The sequence below is a fragment of the Equus caballus genome, chromosome 10 (genome assembly GCF_041296265.1).
Source record: "Equus caballus isolate H_3958 breed thoroughbred chromosome 10, TB-T2T, whole genome shotgun sequence".
In the NCBI taxonomy this organism is placed as follows: Eukaryota; Metazoa; Chordata; class Mammalia; order Perissodactyla; family Equidae; genus Equus; species Equus caballus.
This window is the reverse complement of record NC_091693.1, coordinates 26,797,377-26,819,959: the sequence shown is the minus strand read 5'-3', so window position 1 is coordinate 26,819,959 and position 22,583 is coordinate 26,797,377. Positions and strand designations below refer to the sequence as shown.

General features: G+C 44.3%; 1 protein-coding gene and 1 long non-coding RNA gene across 2 annotated transcripts; both read right to left on the bottom strand.

Annotated features, from left to right (window-relative positions):
• Positions 1-5,259: 5,259 nt before the first annotated feature.
• Positions 5,260-13,613, bottom strand: ZNF304 (zinc finger protein 304). Its single transcript, XM_014730926.3, has 3 exons — positions 12,996-13,613; positions 10,840-10,966; positions 5,260-9,117 (listed from the first exon to the last, which is right to left on the bottom strand). Exons 1-3 carry the CDS (start codon positions 13,026-13,028, stop codon positions 7,295-7,297), a joined length of 1,983 nt encoding a protein of 660 aa, XP_014586412.1. The 5' UTR covers positions 13,029-13,613; the 3' UTR covers positions 5,260-7,294.
• An 844-nt stretch (positions 13,614-14,457) lies between these two features.
• On the bottom strand, positions 14,458-15,087 carry LOC138915778 (uncharacterized). Its single transcript, XR_011422050.1, has 2 exons — positions 14,994-15,087; positions 14,458-14,662 (listed from the first exon to the last, which is right to left on the bottom strand). It is a non-coding gene; the product is annotated as an uncharacterized lncRNA (long non-coding RNA).
• Between the last annotated feature and the right edge of the window lie 7,496 nt (positions 15,088-22,583).

Below are 22,583 nucleotides of genomic sequence, written 5' to 3'. Positions count from 1 at the left end.
CCAAGTGCATACTTTACCTTATAAAGCTTCATTATGCTTTCGCAATGTAGATGGCTATGGTCACTCCTAGGTTTTCTCAACCACATCTTGCTTTGCAATAACTCCATTGAACACAACGTCACAGAACATATCTTTAATTCTTGTAAACAATCAGACCAATTATGAAGTCACTGAATTGGATTCAATTGTTACCCTTCTTTGGGGAAACTTGTTGGTGAATGCTTCTGGTGCCTGGATGCCTGAACTGTTAAGCTTTGCAGACCCAAATATTAATGAAGGCTGAGGAATAGACCAACATTCAGGAAACTCCTGGCTGATGGTCAATTCAACCAAAGTCTCCTATAATCTTACTAATTCCACCACCGTATTACATTCCCCAAACCTTCTCACTCTTCTATACAGTAATCTTTACTGCTCTTTCAATTACTCCCACAAATCCAAATGTCCTGGGCCACTTCCACCTGCTTTGCGCTGATGATTATATGCCCACCTACAAACCCTTCTGGATAACTGACCCATGGCAGCCTCGGGACGGTTATTCTTCCTGCTTCTGTCCAAATTAATACCACCCACACAACGGTCTGGGCCCAGGGATCTACCTCGGCCATATCCCTACAAGGATCAGGTTATTGCTTTCCATGTGGCACTAAATTTACATGGTCCTTCCAAAGAGATGGAGAGGAACCTCTACTGTCATCTCACTGCTCCCTGAAGTATATAACTTAACCTCCCTGGGACCCTTAGCCTGCATCCATAATTTGGGATCTTTTGTCTCTACAGCCCTAACTGCTCAGTGACAAGAGGTGAAAAAGAGACCTTGACTTGGGAATCTTGTTCATAGCTAGCCCTATCATAGATAGAAGTGGCCTAGGACTCACCTCTCTATACAGGATTCTTTCAGTTCACAGGCATCCCAGAATTGGAAAAATCAATAAGAAACATTTCTCTTTTGGTTGAGCAATCTTGGAAAGCCACTAGCTCTGCTGTAACCCATCAGCAAGCAATGACAGACTCTAGCTGAGGTAGTCAGTCCTCCAGAATGGCAGACCTCTTAACACACTCACAGCTGATGCAGGGAAAACTTGTGCCATGTTAGGAGAGGACTGTTGCTTTTATGTAAACCCTTCTGGCAAAGCTACCCATGATCTAGAAATACTTAAAAAGAACATAAAACACTGAAAAAAACTGAACCAGACCCCTGGTATGGACTGGGAATGTTGGGAAACCTTTTCAGTTGGCTTCCTGAGGGAATAGCCTTGTTCTTATGATCAGGCCTCCAATTTGTCATGATCCTTGTTGTTCTAGGACTCAGAATTCCTCCTCTTTAAACTTATTTTTCCTTGCTTTAAGTGGTGTCTGGATGCCACTCCACCACTGGCAACCTGCATGATGCTGGCTCAAATCACCATCTATGTTCAGCCCATGCTGACCTCTGGTGCCTCCTAAGTGAGATTGGATAGAACATAAGCAACCGAGGGGGCACTTGGGAATCAAGGGACTTGAATACACCCTGAAGTGATAAAAGGTGTTGCCCTGGTGAACCTATCATCAAAAGGGGAAAATGAGGGGCCGGCCCCCTTGCTGAGTGGTTAAGTCTGTGCACTGCACTTCAGCGGCCCAGGATTTCACCACTTCGGATCCTGGGTGCAGACATGGCACCACTCACCAGGCCACGCTGGGGCAGCATTCCACATGCCACAACTAGAAGGACCCATAACTAAAATATACAACTATGTACTGGGGGGATTAAAAACAAAAACAAAAACAAAAGAGGAAAATGATAAAAGAAAGAGATAAGAACTGGGCCAGAGTTGACGTGACGGTTACCATGACCACTTCAAGGCTGAACTATGGACAGAAACAGAAAATTGCATTTAACCTTGACCAACATGAGACAGCCAGAGAATACTGCTAAAGTTTGGTTTTTTCCCCTGTGATTAGCACATTTAGAAAGTCCGGACACAAGATAAACTGTAACTGGAAAGGGCAACCAATCCGAAACTGGACTCTGCCTTATATAGTCTGCAATTTTTGCCTTTATAAACCCAGCCACCCCAACACTGGAGGGCTCACTTATCAACTTATGAGTTGGGGTGTACATCCATAGCTTGCACAGCTTTCACAAAGCCTCTCTTTTCTTTAAAACTTTATCTTTGCCTCGTAAAGCTGCTCATTTTGGTTAACACTAGAAAAATACCTTCTTGCAACATTTGAGTTACAGAGGTGCTGATGTAACAGCAGCTGTTAGATGTCATTTTATCAATGGGTTTAAATCTGAACTGGAGATCTAATTCAAAAACAGAAATCAGAATAATAAATACAATAAATACACCTTAAATACAACAGCTGACAGTACATTTTGAAAGGGCTTTAGAATAAAAATGAGACAGGACCCAAAGTAAACTTGCCCCTCTGCAGATCAAACAGCTAAGGGACCCATTCCCCAACAAATGACCCATTGAAAACGAATTTCAATATATTGTAAACAGAAGGGACACTGGAGAAAAGATGGTCCATCTTAGGAAAGAAAAACCAAGACAAAGAAAATCCCTCAATTCAGATCAATGAGGGTCCTCTGAGGAAGGAAAAAGAGCTCAATAACCTGCCACATCCTTAAGCACTCAAGATGAATTAATGACAGATGGTCATCCTCATCAATCCGTGGAAGATACGGGTGCTACTTTTTCTACATTAAACACCTGACAGCTTTGCTCAAAATATTCTTCAGAATGGAAGGTTTCTTTTTTTTTTTATGCTTTTGGGTGAGGAAGATGGGCCCTCAGCTAACATCTGTTGCCAATCTTCCTCTTTTCTTTTTTTTCCTCCCCAAAGCCCCAGTACATAGCTGTATATTGCAGTTGTAGGTCATTCTAGTTCCTCTATGTGGGATGCTGCCACAGCATGGCTTGATGAATGGTGCGTAGGTCTGCACCCAGGATCTGAACCAGCGAACCCCAGGCCACTGAACCAGAGCACACGAACATAACCACTTGGTGACAGGGCAGGCCTCCCCAGAGTGGAAGATATTCCTAATAACTCACAGATTTCCTCCATTTCAAGCCCTTAATTGTAACACTTGGGCCCTTGACTGAAAAATTAAAAGCATTCCTCCCGCTCTGTGGTAATAGCCCTGAAAATTTAATAGAGAAAAACTTATTAAGCCACACACTGTCAAATATCCTATGAGTCAAAGGAGAAATTACAAGTTAAAATTTAAAAACATAAATATTTTGAACTAGAAGAAAATAAAAATGCTACATATAAAAATCGATGTGACGCAGCTAAATTAAATGATCAGCGAGAAATGTACAGCTTTAAACAACTTATTACAGAAAAAGAAAGACATCAATAACCTAAGCTTCCAAGTTAAGAAACCAAGAAAATAAGACTAAACTAATCCCAAAGCAATGATAAGAAAGGAAATAATGAAGATTAGGACAAAACTCACTGAAATAGAAAACAGAAACACACACACACACACAAATCAATGAGACAGAAAGTTGGTTCTTTCAAAAAAATCAAAACAATTGACAAAACTTTAGGTAAGCAAACAAAGAAAAGAAGACAACAAATTAACAAAGTCAGGAATGAAGACGCTAGTGACCATACAGACATTAAAAGCATCATAAGGGAATATTATAAACAATCTTTATCCTTCAAAATTAGTTTAGTTGAAATGGACAAATTCCTAGAAAGACACCAATTATCAAAACCGACATAAGTAGAAAAATCTATACAGGACTATACTAAGTAATGTTTATTGAAAATCTTCCCACAAGAAAATTCCAGGCTCAATTCCCTCACTAAGGAATTCTAGCAAATATTTAAAGAAGAAATATCATTAATCCTTCAAAAACTCTTTCAGAAAATAAAGGAAGATGAAATTTCCCAACTTATTCTATGAGGTCAGAATTACTGTGATAGCAAAGTTAGACAGAGATATCACAAGAAAAGAAGTCGACACCCCATTATCCCTCGTCAATATAGATGTAAAATACATTTAAAAGGTATCAGATACTGATTTGGCAACATGTACAAAGAATTATACATCCTGACCAAATGGGATTTGTCCCAGGAAATGCAAGGTTAGTTTAACATCTTAGTATCAATTGATGGAATATACCACATAAATAAAAGACAAAAAAAGCCATACCCACACAATGAGTATCTCAAGGGATGGAAAAATTGGAAGAGTCTAGAAATAGAACCACACAAATACAGACAGCTGATCTTTGAAAAAGGAGTACAGGCAATTCAATGGAGAAAGAACAGTCCTCAACAAATGGTGCTGGAATTACTGGACATCTTCATGTATAAAAAAATGATCTAGATACAGATCTTATGCCTTTCACAAATATTTGCTCAAAATGAATAACATACCTAAATGCAAAATACAAAACTACAAAACACTTAGAAGATATCATAGGAGAAAATGTAAGTGACCTCAGGTTTGGCAAGGACTTTATATAACAATGACTTTAGATACAACACCAAAAACACAATCCATAAAAGAAAAATTGGGTAATTCAGACTTGATTAAAATTAAAAACTTCTGCTCTGCAAAAGACACTGTTAAAAGAATGTGAAAAGATACTCATCATATGTCATTAGGGAATTGCAAATTAAAGCAACAATGACATACCACTACACAAGTATTTGAATGGCTAAAATCCAAAACACTGATAGGACCAAATGCTGACAAGAATATGGAGCAACAGGGGCTGGCCCTGTGGCCGAGTGGTTAAGTTCGCGCAGTCTGCTGCAGGCGGCCCAGTGTTTCATCAGTTCGAATCCTGGGCACGGACATGGCACTGCTCATGAAGCCATGCTGAGGCAGCATCCCACATGCCACAACTAGAAAGACCCACAACGAAGAATATACAACTGTGTACCAAGTGGCTTTGGGGAGAAAAAGGAAAAAAATAAAATCTTTAAAAAAAAAAGAAAAGAAAAAAAAGAATATGGAACAACAGGAACTCTCATTCACTGCTGGTGGGAATGCAAAATGGTAAAGCCACTTTGGAAGACAGTTTCTTACAAAACGAAATATACGTTTACTATATGATCCAGCAAATCATGCTCCTTGGCTTAAACCCAAACGAGTTGAAAACTTATGTGATCCACACAAAACCTACATACAAATGCATATTGCAGGTTTATTCATAATTGTCAAAACTTGGAAGCAACCAAGAGGTCCTTTAGTAGATGAAGGGATAAACAAAGTGTGCTACATCTAGACAATGGAACGTTATTCAGTGATAACTTGTACACAAATCTTCATAGCAGCTTTATTTGTAACAGCCAAAAACTGGAAACAATCCAAACATCCACTAATATCTGAATGTGTAAAAAATAATTGTGGTATATCCATATAATGGAATACTACTCAACAATACAAATGAACAAACTGTTAATACATGCAACAAGATGGGTTAATCTCAAAATAGCTATGGTTAGTAAAAAAGGCCAGAGTCCCCACTCCCCAGAAAGTATATACCATATGATTCTGTTCATATGAAATTCTAGAAAATGCTTGCTGTTGCTTGTGAGTTGTGGGAAAGGGGGTTAGAAAGAACTGGGAGGAAAGGACTATACAGGGACACAAGGAATCTTTTGGCTGTGTTGGATACGTTCATAATTTTGATTGTGGCGATGGCTTCACAGGGATACACACATGCTGAAACACAACACATTTTACACTTTACATATGTGCAGTTTATTTCATGTCAACCGAACCTCAATACAGTTAAGAACTAAATGCTCCTTATAAAAATCTGTATTTACTCTCCCTCTTGGAAAGTCACAGCTGCTAACCATTTTGATTCTATCATATCCCTCTCCCCCAATTTAGAAGGGACAGCAATGGAGTCTACATCCATTTCAATCATTAGGAATGCTGGCTGGATCAGAGAGGCCTATCCCTGGATCTCTTTTGTCGGTGCTGGGGCTCCTGCCTGTGTAATGATGGCCATGACATCAACAGCCCAGGGAGGTACAGGAATCCACAAACCTTTAGATTCTTTACTCTGACTGTGGCCTTGGCTACAGGAGATACAGATGTCTGAAGGTCCTGAGAATTTCCGTACACTCTCATCTCACACAGCCATAATCTCATGGACATGTGGAGATGCCTCCTTTAGAACAGATACACCTCCTCTCATTTGCCACAGTGATCCCCACTCCACTACCTCAGTGTTTCTGAACCAAGTATGATTCCCACCTTGCCCTACAGGCCTTCCAGTCTATGGGATTCTGGACATCAGGGACTGGTTCCTGTATAGGTCCAGAAAAGAGAAATCCCTCAAAAGTGCAGGGGACATTCCCTAGGAACAAGGGACCCAATTCATGTTGCTTCCAGAAGCACTGAAGATTTTCACATCAACTATGACGTCCTCAGAATGAACTCTGGGCTCACAGGAAATCCTGACTTCCAGGCCACAGGAGGAGGCACACAAAGCTCTTCAGTCTTTTCTACCAAGACTTGCCCCACAATGCAAATTAGGCCGAAGCAGACTGAGATCTGCTCTCTGCCTGCCTGCTGTCCCCTCTGAGGCACATGAAGTTGGTGCCGACAAAAGGAGCTCCTCCCTTCACATTGGCAGAACTTACTTCTTTTCTCAACCTGTTCCACAAAGTACAAAGACCCGTCCCAAGAGTAACGACTGCCACAACAGGGCTTTATCACTGCACAAAGCAGAGCAGCACAGGGCAGGCAGTTCCAAAGCTGGGTGATTTGGAAGCACAGCTCTCATGTTTACAGTCAACATTGTCCATAAAAAAGGGAAATCTGGTCTGGAAATCCCTGGCAGTGACCAGCTCAGATTCTTCTGGCCAGAGCTTAGATCAAGTTCACTCAGAACCCAGTCATGGGGGAGAAAAGGCGGGCTGTCAATGGGCTCCAAACACACGATTCCCTCCAGGGAGCAGGAGAGAAGGCACAGGGATCTGCCTTCCATGAGCATATTAGAGTGACTGACAGACTGTGTGATCCTGACAGCTGGTAGCAATGAGATGGCTTCCGTCACAGGCACTGACAGTTATATATCTTTGTCAAGAGTGCTGGACAGTTTAGGAAGTGCAACATATCTCACGAAAGCTTTCCACCTACGTGGTACTTACCGGGAATCTCCCCAGGGTGGATATATAAAGGTACAAGGTTCATATCCTGGCTGATGGCTCCCTCACAAAGGGTACTCACAGAGCTTTTCCCTGGTGTGAGCTCTATTAGGGTGAACAAGGACATAGTACATTTTTTGCATTTATAAGGCCTTTCTGTAATATGAAGTTTTTGGTGCTAAACAAGTTTAAGAGATGCAGCTAAAGGACCACCAAAACTGCTGCATTCATGAGGCCTTTCTCCAGTGTGAACTTTTTGGTGCCGAACAAGATGGGAGCTTCTGCTGTAGGCTTTTCCACATTGACTGCACACATAAGGCTTTTCTCCAGTGTGAACCCTCTGGTGTAGAATGAGGCTAGAATTGCGGCTAAAGAATTTCCCACATTCATTGCACTCATAAGGTCTGGCTCCAGTGTGAACTTTCTTGTGTTGAACAAGGTGGGAGCTACTAATATAGGCTTTTCCACAGTCACTGCACACGTAAGGCCTTGCTCCAGTGTGAACTCGCTGGTGTAGAATGAGGCTGGAGTTGTGGCTAAAGCATTTCCCACATTCACTGCATTCATAAGGCTTCGCTCCAGTGTGAATTCTCTGGTGTACAATAAGGTTTGAGCTATGGCTAAAGAATTTCCCACATTCACCACACTCATAAGGCCTTTCCCCAGTGTGGATTTTCTGGTGCTGCACAAGTGTGTCTTTACGGCTGAAGGCTTTCCCACATTCGCTGCACTCATAAGGCCTTGCTCCAGTGTGAATTATCTGGTGCTGAACAAGTGTGTCTTTGCAGCTGAAAGCCTTTCCACATTTGCCGCACACATAAGACCTTGCTCCTGTGTGGACTCTCCGATGTTTAATAAGGCTGGAGTTATGACTAAAGAATTTTCCGCATTCAAAGCATTCATAAGGCCTTGCCCCAGTATGAATTCTCCAGTGCTCAATAAGGTGGGAGCTTTGGCTAAAGAATTTCCCACATTCACTGCACTCGTAAGGCCTTTCTCCAGTATGAAATCTCTGGTGCTGAACAAGCGTGTCTTTACGGCTGAAGGCTTTTCCGCATTCACTGCACTTATAAGGCCTTTCCCCAGTGTGAATTCTCTGGTGCTGAACCAGGTGGGAGCTTCTGCTATAGGCTTTTCCACATTCGCTGCAGTCATAAGATCTTTCTCCAGTGTGAACTTTCTGGTGCTGGACAAGTGTGTCTTTGCGACTGAAGTCTTTCCCACATTCACTGCATGTGTAATGTCTTTTTCCAGTGTGAAATCTCTGGTGCATTTTTAAGTGGGACAGGTGAATGAAAGCCTTTCCACACTCCTTACACAGATGTGATGTTCCTCCACTGTGGATTTTTCTGTGATGAACGAGAGCTGGTTTCTCCTTGGACATATTCGCATGTGGTAGGCATCTAAAAGGTCTCACTTCAGTATGAGTTACCTGGTTCTCAAGGAGAGTGAAGGTGTTCAGGAAGCCTTGCCCATTGTCACTGCAACTGAAGAGCATCCGTTTATCAGGGTCTCCCTGGTGTTGCCCGAGACTGGAGCTGCGTGGGAGAGACTCCGGGAACTCAGTCCTTTTGTACGGACTCACCCCACTGTGAGTGGTCTGGTGCTGGAAGAGACCAGAGCTGTCCAGCAAGTCCATCCCTTCCTCCCTGCAAGTAAAGGGTCTCCCTAACATGTGGACTGCACAGCTCTTCACAAATGAGGCCCCACCATCATCCTCCCAGAAGGGATTCTCTCCAGCATATCGCCTCTGGTGCTGGTAGAAGTTTGCACTGGACAAGAATCCTCTCCCACAGGGGCCACATGTGTACAGTTTCTGCGTGGAGTGTGATCCCTGGTGTTCAGGCAGGTGCAAAATGTCTTTCAAGAGTGGGTCACGCATCTCCCACGGGTGGGCTTCCCGGATAAATGAACCTGACATTGCAGTCCTGATCTGCAGCACTCCTATGGAATTGCTCTGCTCAGAAGGGGCCTCCTCACTGTCTGCTTCACGCCAACAAGCTGAAAACAAAGACATGTTGGTGAAGTACATGTTAACCATGGTGGGAAGCAGTAGCCCCACCACTTATGTATGTGACACACCATGAATGTGTCAATTGATTTGCTGGCAGGATGAGAGAGCCAGGATCAGGATGAGGAAGGACCCATGGTCAGTCCTGGGTCTCTAAAGCTCAAAGTATGGAAGAATCCTAATGATGGGTAAAGACACAATGATGATGCATGCTACAGGGAATAGACGGGACGTCTCCCACTCACTCCTCTACCGAAGGGTTTCAGCAGGGCCTTGGCTGCTGGTGTCAGGAGAACTCTGTGCAGAAGCCTGTGTGACACCCAGAGGTCAGAGAAGTGGGGAAGCAGCCAAGGGATAGAAGACAGGAGCGAAATGAAAAGTGGGCAAAGTGCCAAGAATGGGGAAGGAAAGGCAGAAATGAGGAATTGCCACGGGCCTTGGCAAGAAAAGAGTGGTGAACACAAAGCAGGCTGAAGGAACGATGTGACCCCAGCCCTAACAGGACACTCTCTCCAGTTCCCATTCAGCAGTGCCCAGCCCTCTCTGCGTCTCTCACTGTGGCTGGAGTCAGGTCGGCCCCGTCAGGCACCCAGGGCTTCCTGGCCCTCTTCAAGGGCAGACTACATGGGATCTAGAAGGTGGAAGTTGTACAGGAAACAGAGGGCGGATGAGTGGCCCAGAGAAGAAAACGAAATGCAAGAAGAAGAACCTAAAGGAAGATTTGGCAGAAAAGCCTCGCAATTCCACAAGTAGTGACATGTCACTTCCTGCAAAGCCCGCCCTAGTCAGCCCAGGAAATGGCAGCTAGAGGATGAGGGCAGAACTTGGGACACAGAGGAAGCGTGGAACTGGATAGTCAGGCGGCCCAAACCACACAGACTCTATGGAGCTGACTGGAAAAGCCCTGAACCCCTGAGCCATTCCTGCAAGGCTTTGGGCAGCAGGTTTTGGGACTGCTCAGAGAGGGAGGGGACACTGCACACGGCCCAGCCATGGCACCCATAGCACCTACTCTGGGAACCAAAGAAGGGAGGAAGGAGAGTCACTGATCTGGCAGAACAGAAAGAGCTGCCCCAAGGGAACACGGGAATAACCAAACCCCAAGGACACTGGAGTGGGCATGAGGGTCTGTGGAAGGCAGCCTCTAAGATGGCCCCCTGGAATGAATGCCTCCCACTACTCCTGTCCTCATCTAAGCGTCTTCCCTTGATTGCAGGCTGCACTGAATGACCCATCTCTAAGGAACAGAATATGGCAAAAGTGATGGGATGTCACTTCCAGGTCAAGTCAGAAAAAGACTAGTTTCCATCCATCTCTCTTGCTCACTTGCTCAGAGACACGGCAGCTGCCATGTTACGAGGCACACGACAGAAAGGCCAACATGACAAGGAGCCGAGGGAGGCCTTTGCCAATAGCCAGTGAGGAACTAAAGCTCACAGTTAAAGAAGTCACAAGAAACTAAATCTTGCAAACAACCACATGAATGAGTTTGTAAGTCTGGATTCTTCCCAAGACTGGCCTTCACATGACAACACAGCTGTGGCCGACGGCTTGACTGAAACCTCATGGGAGACTCTGGGCCAAAAGCACCCAGCTGGCTGTGACGAGACTCCCCATGCACTGAAACTGAGATAATTCATCTTTTCGTTGTAAGTCACTAAATGTTGGCATAATTTGCTACGTAGCAACAGATAACTGAAACAAGGACTTACCCAGTGAGGCCACATGCGCGAAGTTCTCCAGCATCACATCACGGTACAGGAGTCTCTGAGCCTTCTCGAGGAGCTCCCACTCCTCCCGGGAGAAAGACACGAACACATCCTCGAAGGTCACACAGTCCTGCCACCATGGGGACAGTTGAGCCCATGGGCAACAGGACTCCCCAGCATATCCATTCACATACCCACTCCCTGGTCCCTCACCTCCTCACCCTCCCAACCCAGAGGAGACAGCAGGCTCGACACCGCTGGTGCCCACTCTCTCCTGGTGTCCTTCTGATCACCCTGTGCAGCCCAGAGCAGAAGGAGGCAGGGAGGTGGACAGATACTACGTAAGCTATGTGTCTGGCATGAAGAGCACCAAACCCTCTCCTGCTGGCCGGTTCTCCTGGTGTCCAGCCCACACCTCCCAGACACAATCTGAAAGTGGTCAGTTCATACTCCTCCCAACATGTACACCACTCTTTGAATCACCCCTTCCTCATATCTGGGACCCCCACCACCACTGACAACCTTCTGGTCCACATTATATGCAACTGCAAGACACCTCCTGCCATGCCACTCTGCACATGGTGTCCAGGAAGCGCTCAGGTCTTCATGACAGCCACCACCGCCACCCAGCTGCCTAGCAAGAGAGCCAGTCCTCAGGGCCCGGTTTCAACTTTGTTTTTAATGGCATTGTCACCATTACTTGAAGATACTCCCTCCTAAATTTAACCCACAGCTCCACCCCATTCCAGACTTTCACTGCCACCTTTTGAATTTGACCAGAACCCCTCCTCGGAACTAAAAATCTGTGTCCAGCTGGATGCCTCAACTAAGGGGTCCCTGGGACTTCTTACACTAACATAACTCCTGATACAGCCACAGTAGTAATTACTCCTGCCACCAACTGTCCCATCTCACTTGATGGCACTTCCGTCACCCTACCAGCTAAAGCCAAAAAAGCCCTGGGGTCACTTATGACACTTCCCTTTCTCTCATTCACATTTCACATCAGAAAAGCCAGTCACCCTACTTAAAAAACAGACACAAAATGCACCAACTTCTCTCACTCCCACAGCCGCCCCACTCGCCCAGCCCCCATCAACACTCACGGGGACCACTGCAGTAGGCTCCTCCATGCTCATGCCCGTCCTCTGTTCTCAACCACAGAGCAGCCAGAGGGAGCCCGTTAAGATCTGAGCTACAGCACCTCTCTCTTCTGCTCCAAATGTTCCATGTCTTCACCCACCCCCAGAATAGAGGCCCAGCTCCTCAGCCTCCCATTCCTGCCTGACTCCTGGCCCGGTTCCCAACAGACATAATTCAGACCTGTGGTTCCTTGAGGACTCTCAACTTGATCTAACCTCCAAGCATTTGCACATGCTGTTCCTGAGCCTAAGATAGCCCTCCAGTCCTCATCCTATTGGCTGTCAGAACTGGCAACCTCTACATATAACTTGTGGCCCAGATCCAGGATGCTGGAGTAGAAATGACCCACTTTTAGGGCCCAGCACACTCAAGTGCACAGCGAGGGAGAGGTGAAGAGTCACAGAATATCACTGTCCCGTCAGAAAATCCGGTTGGCCCTACTTAGAAGTATATACAAAATGCATACACTGTTCTAACCTCCACGGCCACCACTCTGGTCCAACCACCACCAACACTCACCTGGACTACTGCAGTAGGCTCCATCATGGTCTCCCTGCTCACTCCCATGCCCCTCAATCTTTCCACTCTGTAGCCAGACGGAACCTGTTAACACCTAAGTCAGATCACCTCCCTTCTCTGTTCCAAACCTTCCACGGCTCCCACTGCCACCACAACAGAGGCTCAGCTTCCGAGACTGCCATTCCACGCCTGATCTCTGACCGACTGCCCTCTGTTCTCACCAGACAGGAGAGAGACCTGCGGTTCCCGGAACACTCCGAATCCATTCTCACCTCCAAGTATGTGGACCCGATGCCTCCTGCGCCTTGGAAACCCTTTCACACCTCATCCCATCGATCCTGGGAATGGCAACCTCGCCATCTATCCGCCGGGGGTGATCACCGCCCTCCAGCGCCTTCATACTCAACAGGACGGAGCGATGAGGGCGAAGTGATCAAGTCTAGAACACACCCTCCCCTACATCCGAGTCGTGAGGGCTGGAGGGCCCCTCCACTCACCTGAGCCCGGTCCGACAGCGCCGCGGCCGCCATGGGATCCTGTGAGCAGAACGGAGCCGTGAGAAGCGGGCGAACGGGCGGACCCGGCGGGCTCAGCCGAGACCCCCACCTCCACTGGGCCTGGTGCACTCGGACCGACTGTCGCCTCCGTCCCCAGTCTCCCCCGTGTAAACAGGCTCAGGCTCACGGGTCCGCCTGCGGGGGCCGCCGGGGACCGAGGGCGGGTGCGAAGGCCGCGGAAAGAGCGCAAGCCCCGCGGACAGCTCCGCGCAGGGTCGCCCGACCCACCACGGGGATCAGGAATCTTAACAAAGGCGCGGACGGAGGTCGTGTCCTTTTCCCCGCCGCGGGCGAAACGCACCAGCCCAGGACTCGGAGCCTCCGCGGCCAGTGTGGACAGTCCAGGCACAGGAAAAACACGTCACGCGCAGGACGCCGGAAGTCCCGCCTCTGCCGCCCGGACACCGGGGAACGCCCGTCGTGCGGGCTGTCACTGGCGCTAAGGCGATGCGCCGCGCTCAGACCTCTGGGTAACGTAGTTTATTCTCCGCGTTCGCTAAGCGACGTTCGGGTTTCCGGTTCTCCATGACAACCGCGAAGCGGCTGGGCGGGAAGGCCAGCAGGGAGAGAAAGATCCGGGAGAAAAGTCCTAAGTGCCAGAGCTCCTATTAAAGGCGACGCGCTCAGATATCCGTGGTCACCTGGCAGAATGCCACTTCCTAAGAGGATTCCAGCATGTGACCCATTCTTTTATTTGTTGTATTACTCTTTTTTGAGGTTATGATAGTTTACAACATTGTCAAATTTCAGTTGTATATTATTATTTGCTAGCCATCTTATAGGTGCACCCTTCTCCCCTTGTGCCCAGCCCATCCCCTTTCCCCCTGGTCACCACTTGTCTGTTCCCTTTGTCCATGTGTTTATCTTCCACATACCAGTGGAATCATACAGAGTTTGTCTTTCTCTATCTGGCTTATTTTGCTTAACATAATACCCTCAAGGTCCATCCATGTTGTTAATGGGAGGATTTTATGCTTTTTTATGGCTGAGTAGCATTCCATTGTATATGTATACCATGTCTTCTTTATCCAATCATCAGTCGATGGGCACTTAGTTTGTTCCCACGTCTTGGCTATTGTGAATAATCCTGCAATGAACATATGGGTGTGTGTCCCTTTGAATTGCTTATTTCAAGTTCTTTAGATAGATACCCAGTGGTGGCATGGCTGGGTCTTATGGTATTTGTATTTCTAACTTTTTGAGAAATCGCCATACTGTTTTCCATAGTGACTGCACTAGTTTTCATTCCCACCAACAGTATGTAAGGTGGTATTTTAGTGTAGTTTTGCTTTGCATTTCTCTGATGATCAGTGATGATGAGCATCTTTTTATGTGCCTATTGGCCATCCATATATCTTCTTTGCAGAAATGTCTGTTCACATCCCCTGCCCTGATCAGGTTGTTTATTTTTTGTTGTTGAGTTGTGTGAGTTCTTTATATGTTATGGAGATTAGCCCTTTGTCAGATATATGATTTGCAAATATTTTTTCCCAGTTGGTGGGTTGTCTTTTCATTTCAATCCTGTTTTCTTTGCCTTTTAGAAGCTCTTTGGTCTGATGAAGTCCCACTTGTTTATTCTCTCTATTGTTTCCCTTGTCTGAGAAGACCTGGTGACCAAAAAGATCCTTTTTTTTTTTTTTTAAAGATTTTATTTTTTCCTTTTTCTCCCCAAAGCCCCCAGTACACAGCTGTATACTCTTCGTTGTGGGTCCCTAAAGCTGCGGCATGTGGGACGCTGCCTCAGCGTGGTCCGATGAGCAGTGCCATGTCCGCGCCCAGGACTCGAACCAATGAAACACTGGGCCGCTTGCAGCGGAGCGCGCGAACCTAACCACTCGGCCACGGGGCCAGCCCCCCAAAAAGATCCTTTTAATGCTGATGTCAAAGAGTGTACCGCCTATATTTTCTTCTAGAAGTCTTACAGGTTTTAGGTCTTACCTTTCAGTATTTGATCCATTTTGAGTTTATTTTTGCGAATGGCGTAAGAGAATGGTCTACTTTCATTCTTTTACATGTGGCTGTCCAGTTTTCCCAACACCACGGCTGATCCATTCTTTAATCCTGGGAGAGCCGCTCACCTCTCTGAGCTTTGGGGAGTGAGATTTAAATTAAACAATGAATATACCTCGCTCGTGGGGGCCTTTGTGTAGCAGTATTAAATGCTCCTCTAATTCCTTCATCCAAAATTTGGGTCCCTGATTTGGGAGTTTCAGCATCACCTGTAGGTCATGGACCTAACCTACACCTTCTGACACAGAAACTCTGGGATGGAGCCCCGGCTCAAGTTTGAGAGCTGGGGCTCTCTTTAAAAGTTATGACCACCCTTTTCCCCAAAGGTCCAATAACTAAAATGGGAAACTACTACACCTACTTCGTGGGAAGTGAGATGTAAAGTTCTTAACACAGGGCCTAGAGCTAAACACATACAAACTATTATGTATGATTTATTTTTTTTAAAGATTGGCACCTGAGCTAACTTCTGTTGCCAATCTTTTGTCTGTTTGTTTGTTTTCTCCCCACAACTCCCCAGTACATAGTTGTATGTTTTAGTTGTAGGTCCTTCTGGCTCTGCTGTGTGGGACACTGCCTCAGCATGGCTTGATAAGCAGTGCTAGGTCCACACCCAGGGTCCCAAACCCGTGAAATCCTGGGCCACCAAAGTGGAGCATGTGAACTTAACCACTTGGCCACTGGCCGGCCTCCAAGCTATTATTTTTATTATTTGTCGTCACCATAAGGTTCTCACATATACTGCTATAGGGGGATGTCAGAGACCTTCTTTGTAGAATCACTGATGATATTTTTCCAAATATAAACTACAGTCACTCCCTGACTCAGCGAGTAGCATCACAAGTAATGGTTAACATTTTCACATAAATCACACCTATACACATTTAGGCTCATTCAAATTTTTTAAAATATCACATGCAGGAGGGTTTCACAACTTACAGGTAGGTCCATTGTCCAAGGGACACATTCTTATAGGCCAAATGATTCAAAACATGCGACTATTAACACTAATTGCCTTTAGGCTTAAGTGGACAGTGGAGTTAACATGGTTTCATATCATGGTTTATTTTGTAAGATACAGAGTAATAATTCATGTCTAATTCTCAGGAACAAAGTCTCAAACTCCTCCTGCCTTCCCCCCTGGCTCGTAGGGCAGGCAGCCCCAGGTACAAATGTATGATCATCAGATGGCCCAGCCTGACAGCCAGTGGCTCAAGGTCACCGGGTCTGGTCCTCCTCCTCCTTCTCAAGATGCCATCTTCCCGTCATCTGAACATGCAGCTCCCAAGGGAGCAGTAGTTCCTGGGGAGGTAAGAAAACTGGAACCACTGAGGCCCAAGGAGGCAACCCCAGGAAGGAGCACAAATGAGAAGAGAAAACAAGGAATTTTCACAACCACTCCAGTCCATATTTCCTTGGACAGAGTTCATTAGCACGGTACCAAATTAAACGTAAGGGAGGCTGGCACATGCCTATCCACTTGAGTGTCCAGAAGGAGAAAATAGTATTGGTGTACACCTAGCCTGTTTCTAGCACAATCCAGCAATATAATCATCAGATACCTATTTTATTATTCATCATCTACATTCTACCGTCTTATATACCCTTGTTAATATGACAACCAAAAGCCTATCCATTCACTGATGCACCTCATTGGTAGGATCTCTAGGCGATGACTTCTGCAACTCAGGTCCAAAGATTGTTTCTGACAGCCCAGGAAGCAATATATATATATATATATATATATACACACACACACACACACCTCCACTCACACGCAATATAAAGTTATGTGTCAAGGACACAGTGGAAGGACATATTGAAACTGCTGAAGAAATAACTGCCAACAGGTTTCTATACACAACGAATGCATCTTTGAAGAAAGAGTGTAAAATAAGACTGAGATAAAAAATGAGTAATTTGATGGAAAAAAAACCACCAATACAAATAGCACTTTAAGGATTCTGCTGAAGGTTGAAGGAAACTGATCCCAGGTAAATGGTCTGTGATGATAGCAGGAATTAGAATCTGTGAGAGGGGTGTTTGTGGAATAATATGACTACTACTTACCTGTATAAAACATTAATATATTTTTTTTAGAGACACAATGATGGAAGTACCATGCATATCCTCAGCAGCACAGAAACTGAGATGAGCAAATTAGTGTTTAAATCTCATGTTTTCCAGAAGGAGAGCAAAGATATTAATAACTTTATACTCTAATGTGTTAAATAAGTGTGTTGTCATGTTCTGCTTAAACACTAATGAACAGAATCAGAGTGTATACTCTACAAATTTGAAGAAGGAAAATTGAAATGTGAAGAAATAATTGATAGAAAGTCTTTTAAAAGGAAGTAAGAACTAGTGAAGCAGAGAAAAGCACACACCCACCCACAGAGGATGTATTGAAACCCAAATATATCAGCCATTTCGTGAAATGAGTATGGAATAAATGCTCACATTAACAGTCAGCAGTAATTTGTAATGAGGTAACATTGGATCAGTAATTTTTGATATATTAAAAATATCCAAAAATAGTGTGCATACAAGAGACAAAGTCTAAAATATAACATCACAGAAATATATCAAATAGGTTTGGGAAAAGACAATTGCTACAATTATTTTAAAAATAACACATGAAAGCATGTGAAATACGTATTTACATCAGAAAAAAATAATTTTAAAAGAGAAAGCATCACCAAGAATATATACTATTCTAAACGTGTATGTAATTTATAACACTGACTATAATTACATAAGGCAACAAGTTCAAAATAACAAGGATAAAGATACAAATCCATGAATATATCAGGCATGTTTACGTGAGCCATCTCAGTGATTGGTAGAAACAGCCAATATCAAACTGTTAAAGTTCTAGTGGATTCACACACCAAGATTGATAAACCTGGCCTAACAGATACATATGCATATAAATACAGAATGTTCATACTTAGCACAAACTGAATGCTGACAGAACTATCCATATACAAGACCATAAAAAGCACCTTCAATTTAATAGAATGAAATAAGACAAAGAATGCAATCAAGACATCAATCAACAACAGAGATTAGTGGGAAATATGAAAAAGTGTGTTTGGAAATTAAGTTACAAAATACCAACTAACCTATGCATCACAGAAGTAAAGGTAAAAAATGTAAATTATTTTTTTTGCCAATAACGACACTCCCATATGTTCTTTAGAGATGTGTTTAATAAAATCTTATAGGGACATTAATAACTTTAAATACATACATAATAAATTTTAAAAGGATGATAATTAGTAAGTGACACATTCATCTCAAAAATACAAAAAAAAAAAAAAAACCAGTAGAGAAAAGCACACTGATTCCATTCATATAAATTTCAAAGTCAGGCAAAAAATGTATCTATTATTAGTGATACATATATAAGGTGTCAAACTATGAATTAAACAAGAGAGAACGAGTGAAACAAAATTCTGGATAAAGGATTCCTCTGAAGTGAAAATGGGATTTGCCATCTAAGGTTCATAAACGAACTTTCATCTTGCTCTGCTCTTTGTATTCTCTGGGGTGCACACTGGTATTTTGTTAATCTTTTTTTCTATATGTGTAATTTCAATAAGGTAAAGTGGACAAGTCTTAAGTGCATGGCTTGATAAACATCCAGATAAACCCCACCCATACAAAGTCAGAGAACATTCCAACAGCCCTGCACAAAGGTCACCATTACTCTGTCTTTTCTCCTCACGGTTTTTAACTTTTCTACAGAAGTCTACACTATGTACTGCTTTGTCCCTGACTCACATCCCTGTCACTCAGTGTCTTTTTCTGTGAGACTCATCCATGTGGTTGCATGAAGCAGTTTTTATTGCTGTGTTTTCTTCCCTTTTGCAACCATATCATATTTATTTAGGCATGTTCCCATGGGTACTGGGTTGTTTCAAGTTCTTGGTTATTTCGATACAGTTGTTATAAACCTCCATGTTGTTAAAGGAAAATGACTGAGGTCAGAGATAACCAGGCGGCTGCTAAGCTGTCATGGGGCCACTCCAGCCACGGTTCATGGAACTAGGACAGAAGCCATGGAGGAAGTAAGACACCTGCACAGACGCAGCTCCTGCAGACACTGTGCTTCCCAAACTGCTGACCGCATCCTGGAACAAAGCCACACCCTGGAGCAAAACAACTTATGCAGACTTGGGTCTTTTGCCTTCACAATGCCCCGACTCTGAGTTTTTCTCTCAGATCTGTGTTCCCTGAATGGCAATTTTAAATAAAAGCCTCTTGTTCTTTAAAATTTCATTTTGCCTCGTAGAGCTGCTCTTTTCAGTCAACAATGTATATATATTTTGGAGGGAAAATGCCCTCATTTCTAATGGGTATACACTCAGAATTGCATTTCCTTGGTTATAATAACATGTTGGAATTTAGTATAAATCTTTCCACATAAACAAGTTAAAGCAAAAATTAATGAAAGTGAGTGATGTCAGCATCATGGCAGAGTGAGCTCTTCCCTCAGACTCTCTCTTCTAAAATAGAATCCAAAGGACAGTCAAACACCAACAGACGACATACATACAACACAGGAGACATCTGGGAGACCTACGCAGCCATACGTCTGAAGGAGGTGGTGGGACTGGATCATCTGGAGGAAGATGAAGCTGATCAGCAGGAGCTCTGTGGAGAGAGAGCGGCCACAGCTGGGGGAGGTGAGTGGCTGAGAGGCACCATGTCCCCACCCGGCGCTCCAGCCCCACACAAGTGCACAGACTGTGGTGCAGAAAGGGGCCAGCTGGGGGAGGTGCGCAGCTGGGGAAAGGCGCCCAATTCCCACCTGGTGCTCCAGCCCAGTGTTCACCAGGAACGCAGCACAGTGAAAGAGGGGCCGGCTGGGGGAGGTGCACAGCTGAGGAGAGAAGCCCAGTACCTGCCCGGCGCTCCAGCCCCATGATCGTGCAGGGGGTGGTGCAGTGAGGGGCACACAAGCTAGGGAAGGAGCGTAGCTGGGGAGAGGCGCCTCATTCACATCCCGCACTCCAGCCCAAAGATGTCTGGAAGCATGTCACGAAGAGAAGCGGCAGATGATGGAGCCCAGTAAGTGCCCAGAGCACCACATAGAGAAAGAGGCAGCAGCTGGGGGAGGCACACAGGTTTAAGAAAGTGCCCATTCCCCCTCCTGAAACTCCAGTCCTGCAATCGCCCAGAGCTCTGCACAGAGGGAGAAGCAGAGGCTTGGGGAAGCACAGGGGAAGGAGAGCACCCCTCCTCCTGCCCAGTGCTCCAGATCCACCATTGGCTAGAGCATCACACAGTGAGAAAAGCAGTCAGTGGCTGGAACTAGGGAGCCCCTGATCATGCTAGGCCAAGAATTCACAGTGCCTGATCTTCACCCAGTGGAGGCATGTGGCAGCAATGTCCAGATAATAACACAACGCAGAGGCAAAAGTCCACATCACAAAGCAGTATGAGAAAGTATATTAAATCTCCAGACCAGAAAGAAATGACAACTACCCAGAAACCAACCCTAACACAGAGAAATCTGTAACCTAAATGAGAAAGAATTCGAAATAGCCATCATAAAAAAATTCAATGAGTTACAAGAAAACACAAAAATACAAATGAACTAATTTAGGAGCTTCTTCAGAAAAGAGATTGTAACATTAAAGAAGAACCAATCAGTATTGTTGGAGATGAAAAACACAATGGATGAGATTTAAAAAACCTGGACTCCCCAAACAACAAAACTGACAAAATGGAAGACTGAACCAGCAATTTAGAAGACAATACTATAGAAACGCCTCAGAGGGAGAAGAGAAAAGTAAGACTAAAAAGAAATGAAGAGGCTCTCAGAGAAATATCTGACTCAATTAGGAAATGCAACATAAAAATTATAGGTATTCAAGAGGGGGAAGAGAAGGAGAATGGAGCAGAAAGCTTGTTCAAAGAAATAATAGCAGAGAATATCCCAAACCTGGGGAAGGATATAGAAACCCACATGAAAGACGCCACCAGAACTCCCAACGATGTTAATGTAAAAACACCTACTGCAAGTCATATAGTAGTAAAGCTGGCAAAAGTCAATGACAATCAAAAAATATTGAGGGCAGCAAGGCAGAAGAAAATAACTTACAAAGGAACCCCTAACAGGTGTTCAGCAGACTTCTCAGCAGAAACCTTACAGGCTAGGAGAGAGTGGAATGATATATTCAAAATCCTGAAAGATAAAAACCCTCAGCCAGGAATACTCTATTCAGTGAAAACCTCCTTCGGATATAACAGAGAAATAAAAACTTCCCCAGATAAACAAAAGCTAAGGGAGTTCATTGCCATGCCCGCCCCCCCCGCCCACCACCACCTTACAAGAAATCCTTAAGGAGGCCCGCATACCTGAAAGGAAGAAAAAACAAAAACAAACAAACAAACAAACAAAAACAGAAAGGGGCTACAATCCCCTGCACAAGAAGATGAATAGGTAGGCAATAATCAGAAAATGGCAGCTCTCTATCAGATCAGGTTGGTAAACACTTAACTCTTACATCAAGGATAAAGAAAAGGAAAACACCAAAATAAAAACTATATCGTCACCTTAACCACAAACTCACAAGATGGAATAAGATGTCACAAAAATAACTTAGAAGGGGAAGAGGAAAGGGCTGGAATCAGTATAGTCTAAGGAAATAAGAGGCAATCAGAAAATGGGCTATCACATCTATGAGACTTTCTAGAGGAATCTAATGGTAACCACTAAACAAATAATTAGAACAGAGACATATAGGATAAACAAGCAGAAAATGAAGAAAACCAACATAGAAAGAAAACTACCTAATCAAATTGGTAGTCTAAAACACATGGGAAGAGAAACAGAGGAAATGCAGAAGAAAAGGAAGATGTGCAATAAGATGGCAGTATTAAGCCCTCATATATCAATATTCACTCTACATGTAAATGGACTGAATTCTCCAATCAAAAGACACAGACTGGCAGGATGGATTAAAGAACAAGATCCAACAATATGCTGCCTCCAGGAAACACATCTCAGCTCTAATGACAAACATAGGCTCAGAGTGAAGGTATGGAAGATGATACCCTAAGCTAATAGCAAACAAAGGAAAGCAGACGTTCCCATACTTAAGTAGACTTCAAGATAAAACATGTAAAGAGAGACATAGAGGGGCAGTACATAATGATAAAAGGGACTCTCCACCAAGAAGACACAATACATATAAACATATATGCACCCAACAGAGGAGCATCAAAGTACATAAAGCAACTATTAACAATCCTAAAAGGAGACAGTACCAACAACACAATAATAGTAGGGTACCTCAACACCACACTTACTTCAATGGATAGATCATCCAGACAAAAAGTCAACAAGGAGAGAGTGGAATTAAATGAAAACCTAGACCACGTGGACTTAATAGATATATAGAGAGTACTCCATCCAAAACAAGTAGAATATACATTCTTCTCAAGAGTGCATGGAACATTCTCAAGGATAAACCATATATTGGGAAACCAAGGCAAACCTCAATA

Excerpts from the sequence above, each read along its gene's own strand:
- ZNF304 (XM_014730926.3), bottom strand. The coding sequence starts at position 13,028 with ATGGCGGCCGCGGCGCTGTCGGACCGGGCTCAG. Across the intron at positions 10,967-12,995 it reads CGCTGTCGGACCGGGCTCAG|GACTGTGTGACCTTCGAGGA; the intron begins GTGAGTGGAGGG and ends CCATGGTGGCAG. Across the intron at positions 9,118-10,839 it reads CGCGCATGTGGCCTCACTGG|CTTGTTGGCGTGAAGCAGAC; the intron begins GTAAGTCCTTGT and ends CTTTGTTTTCAG.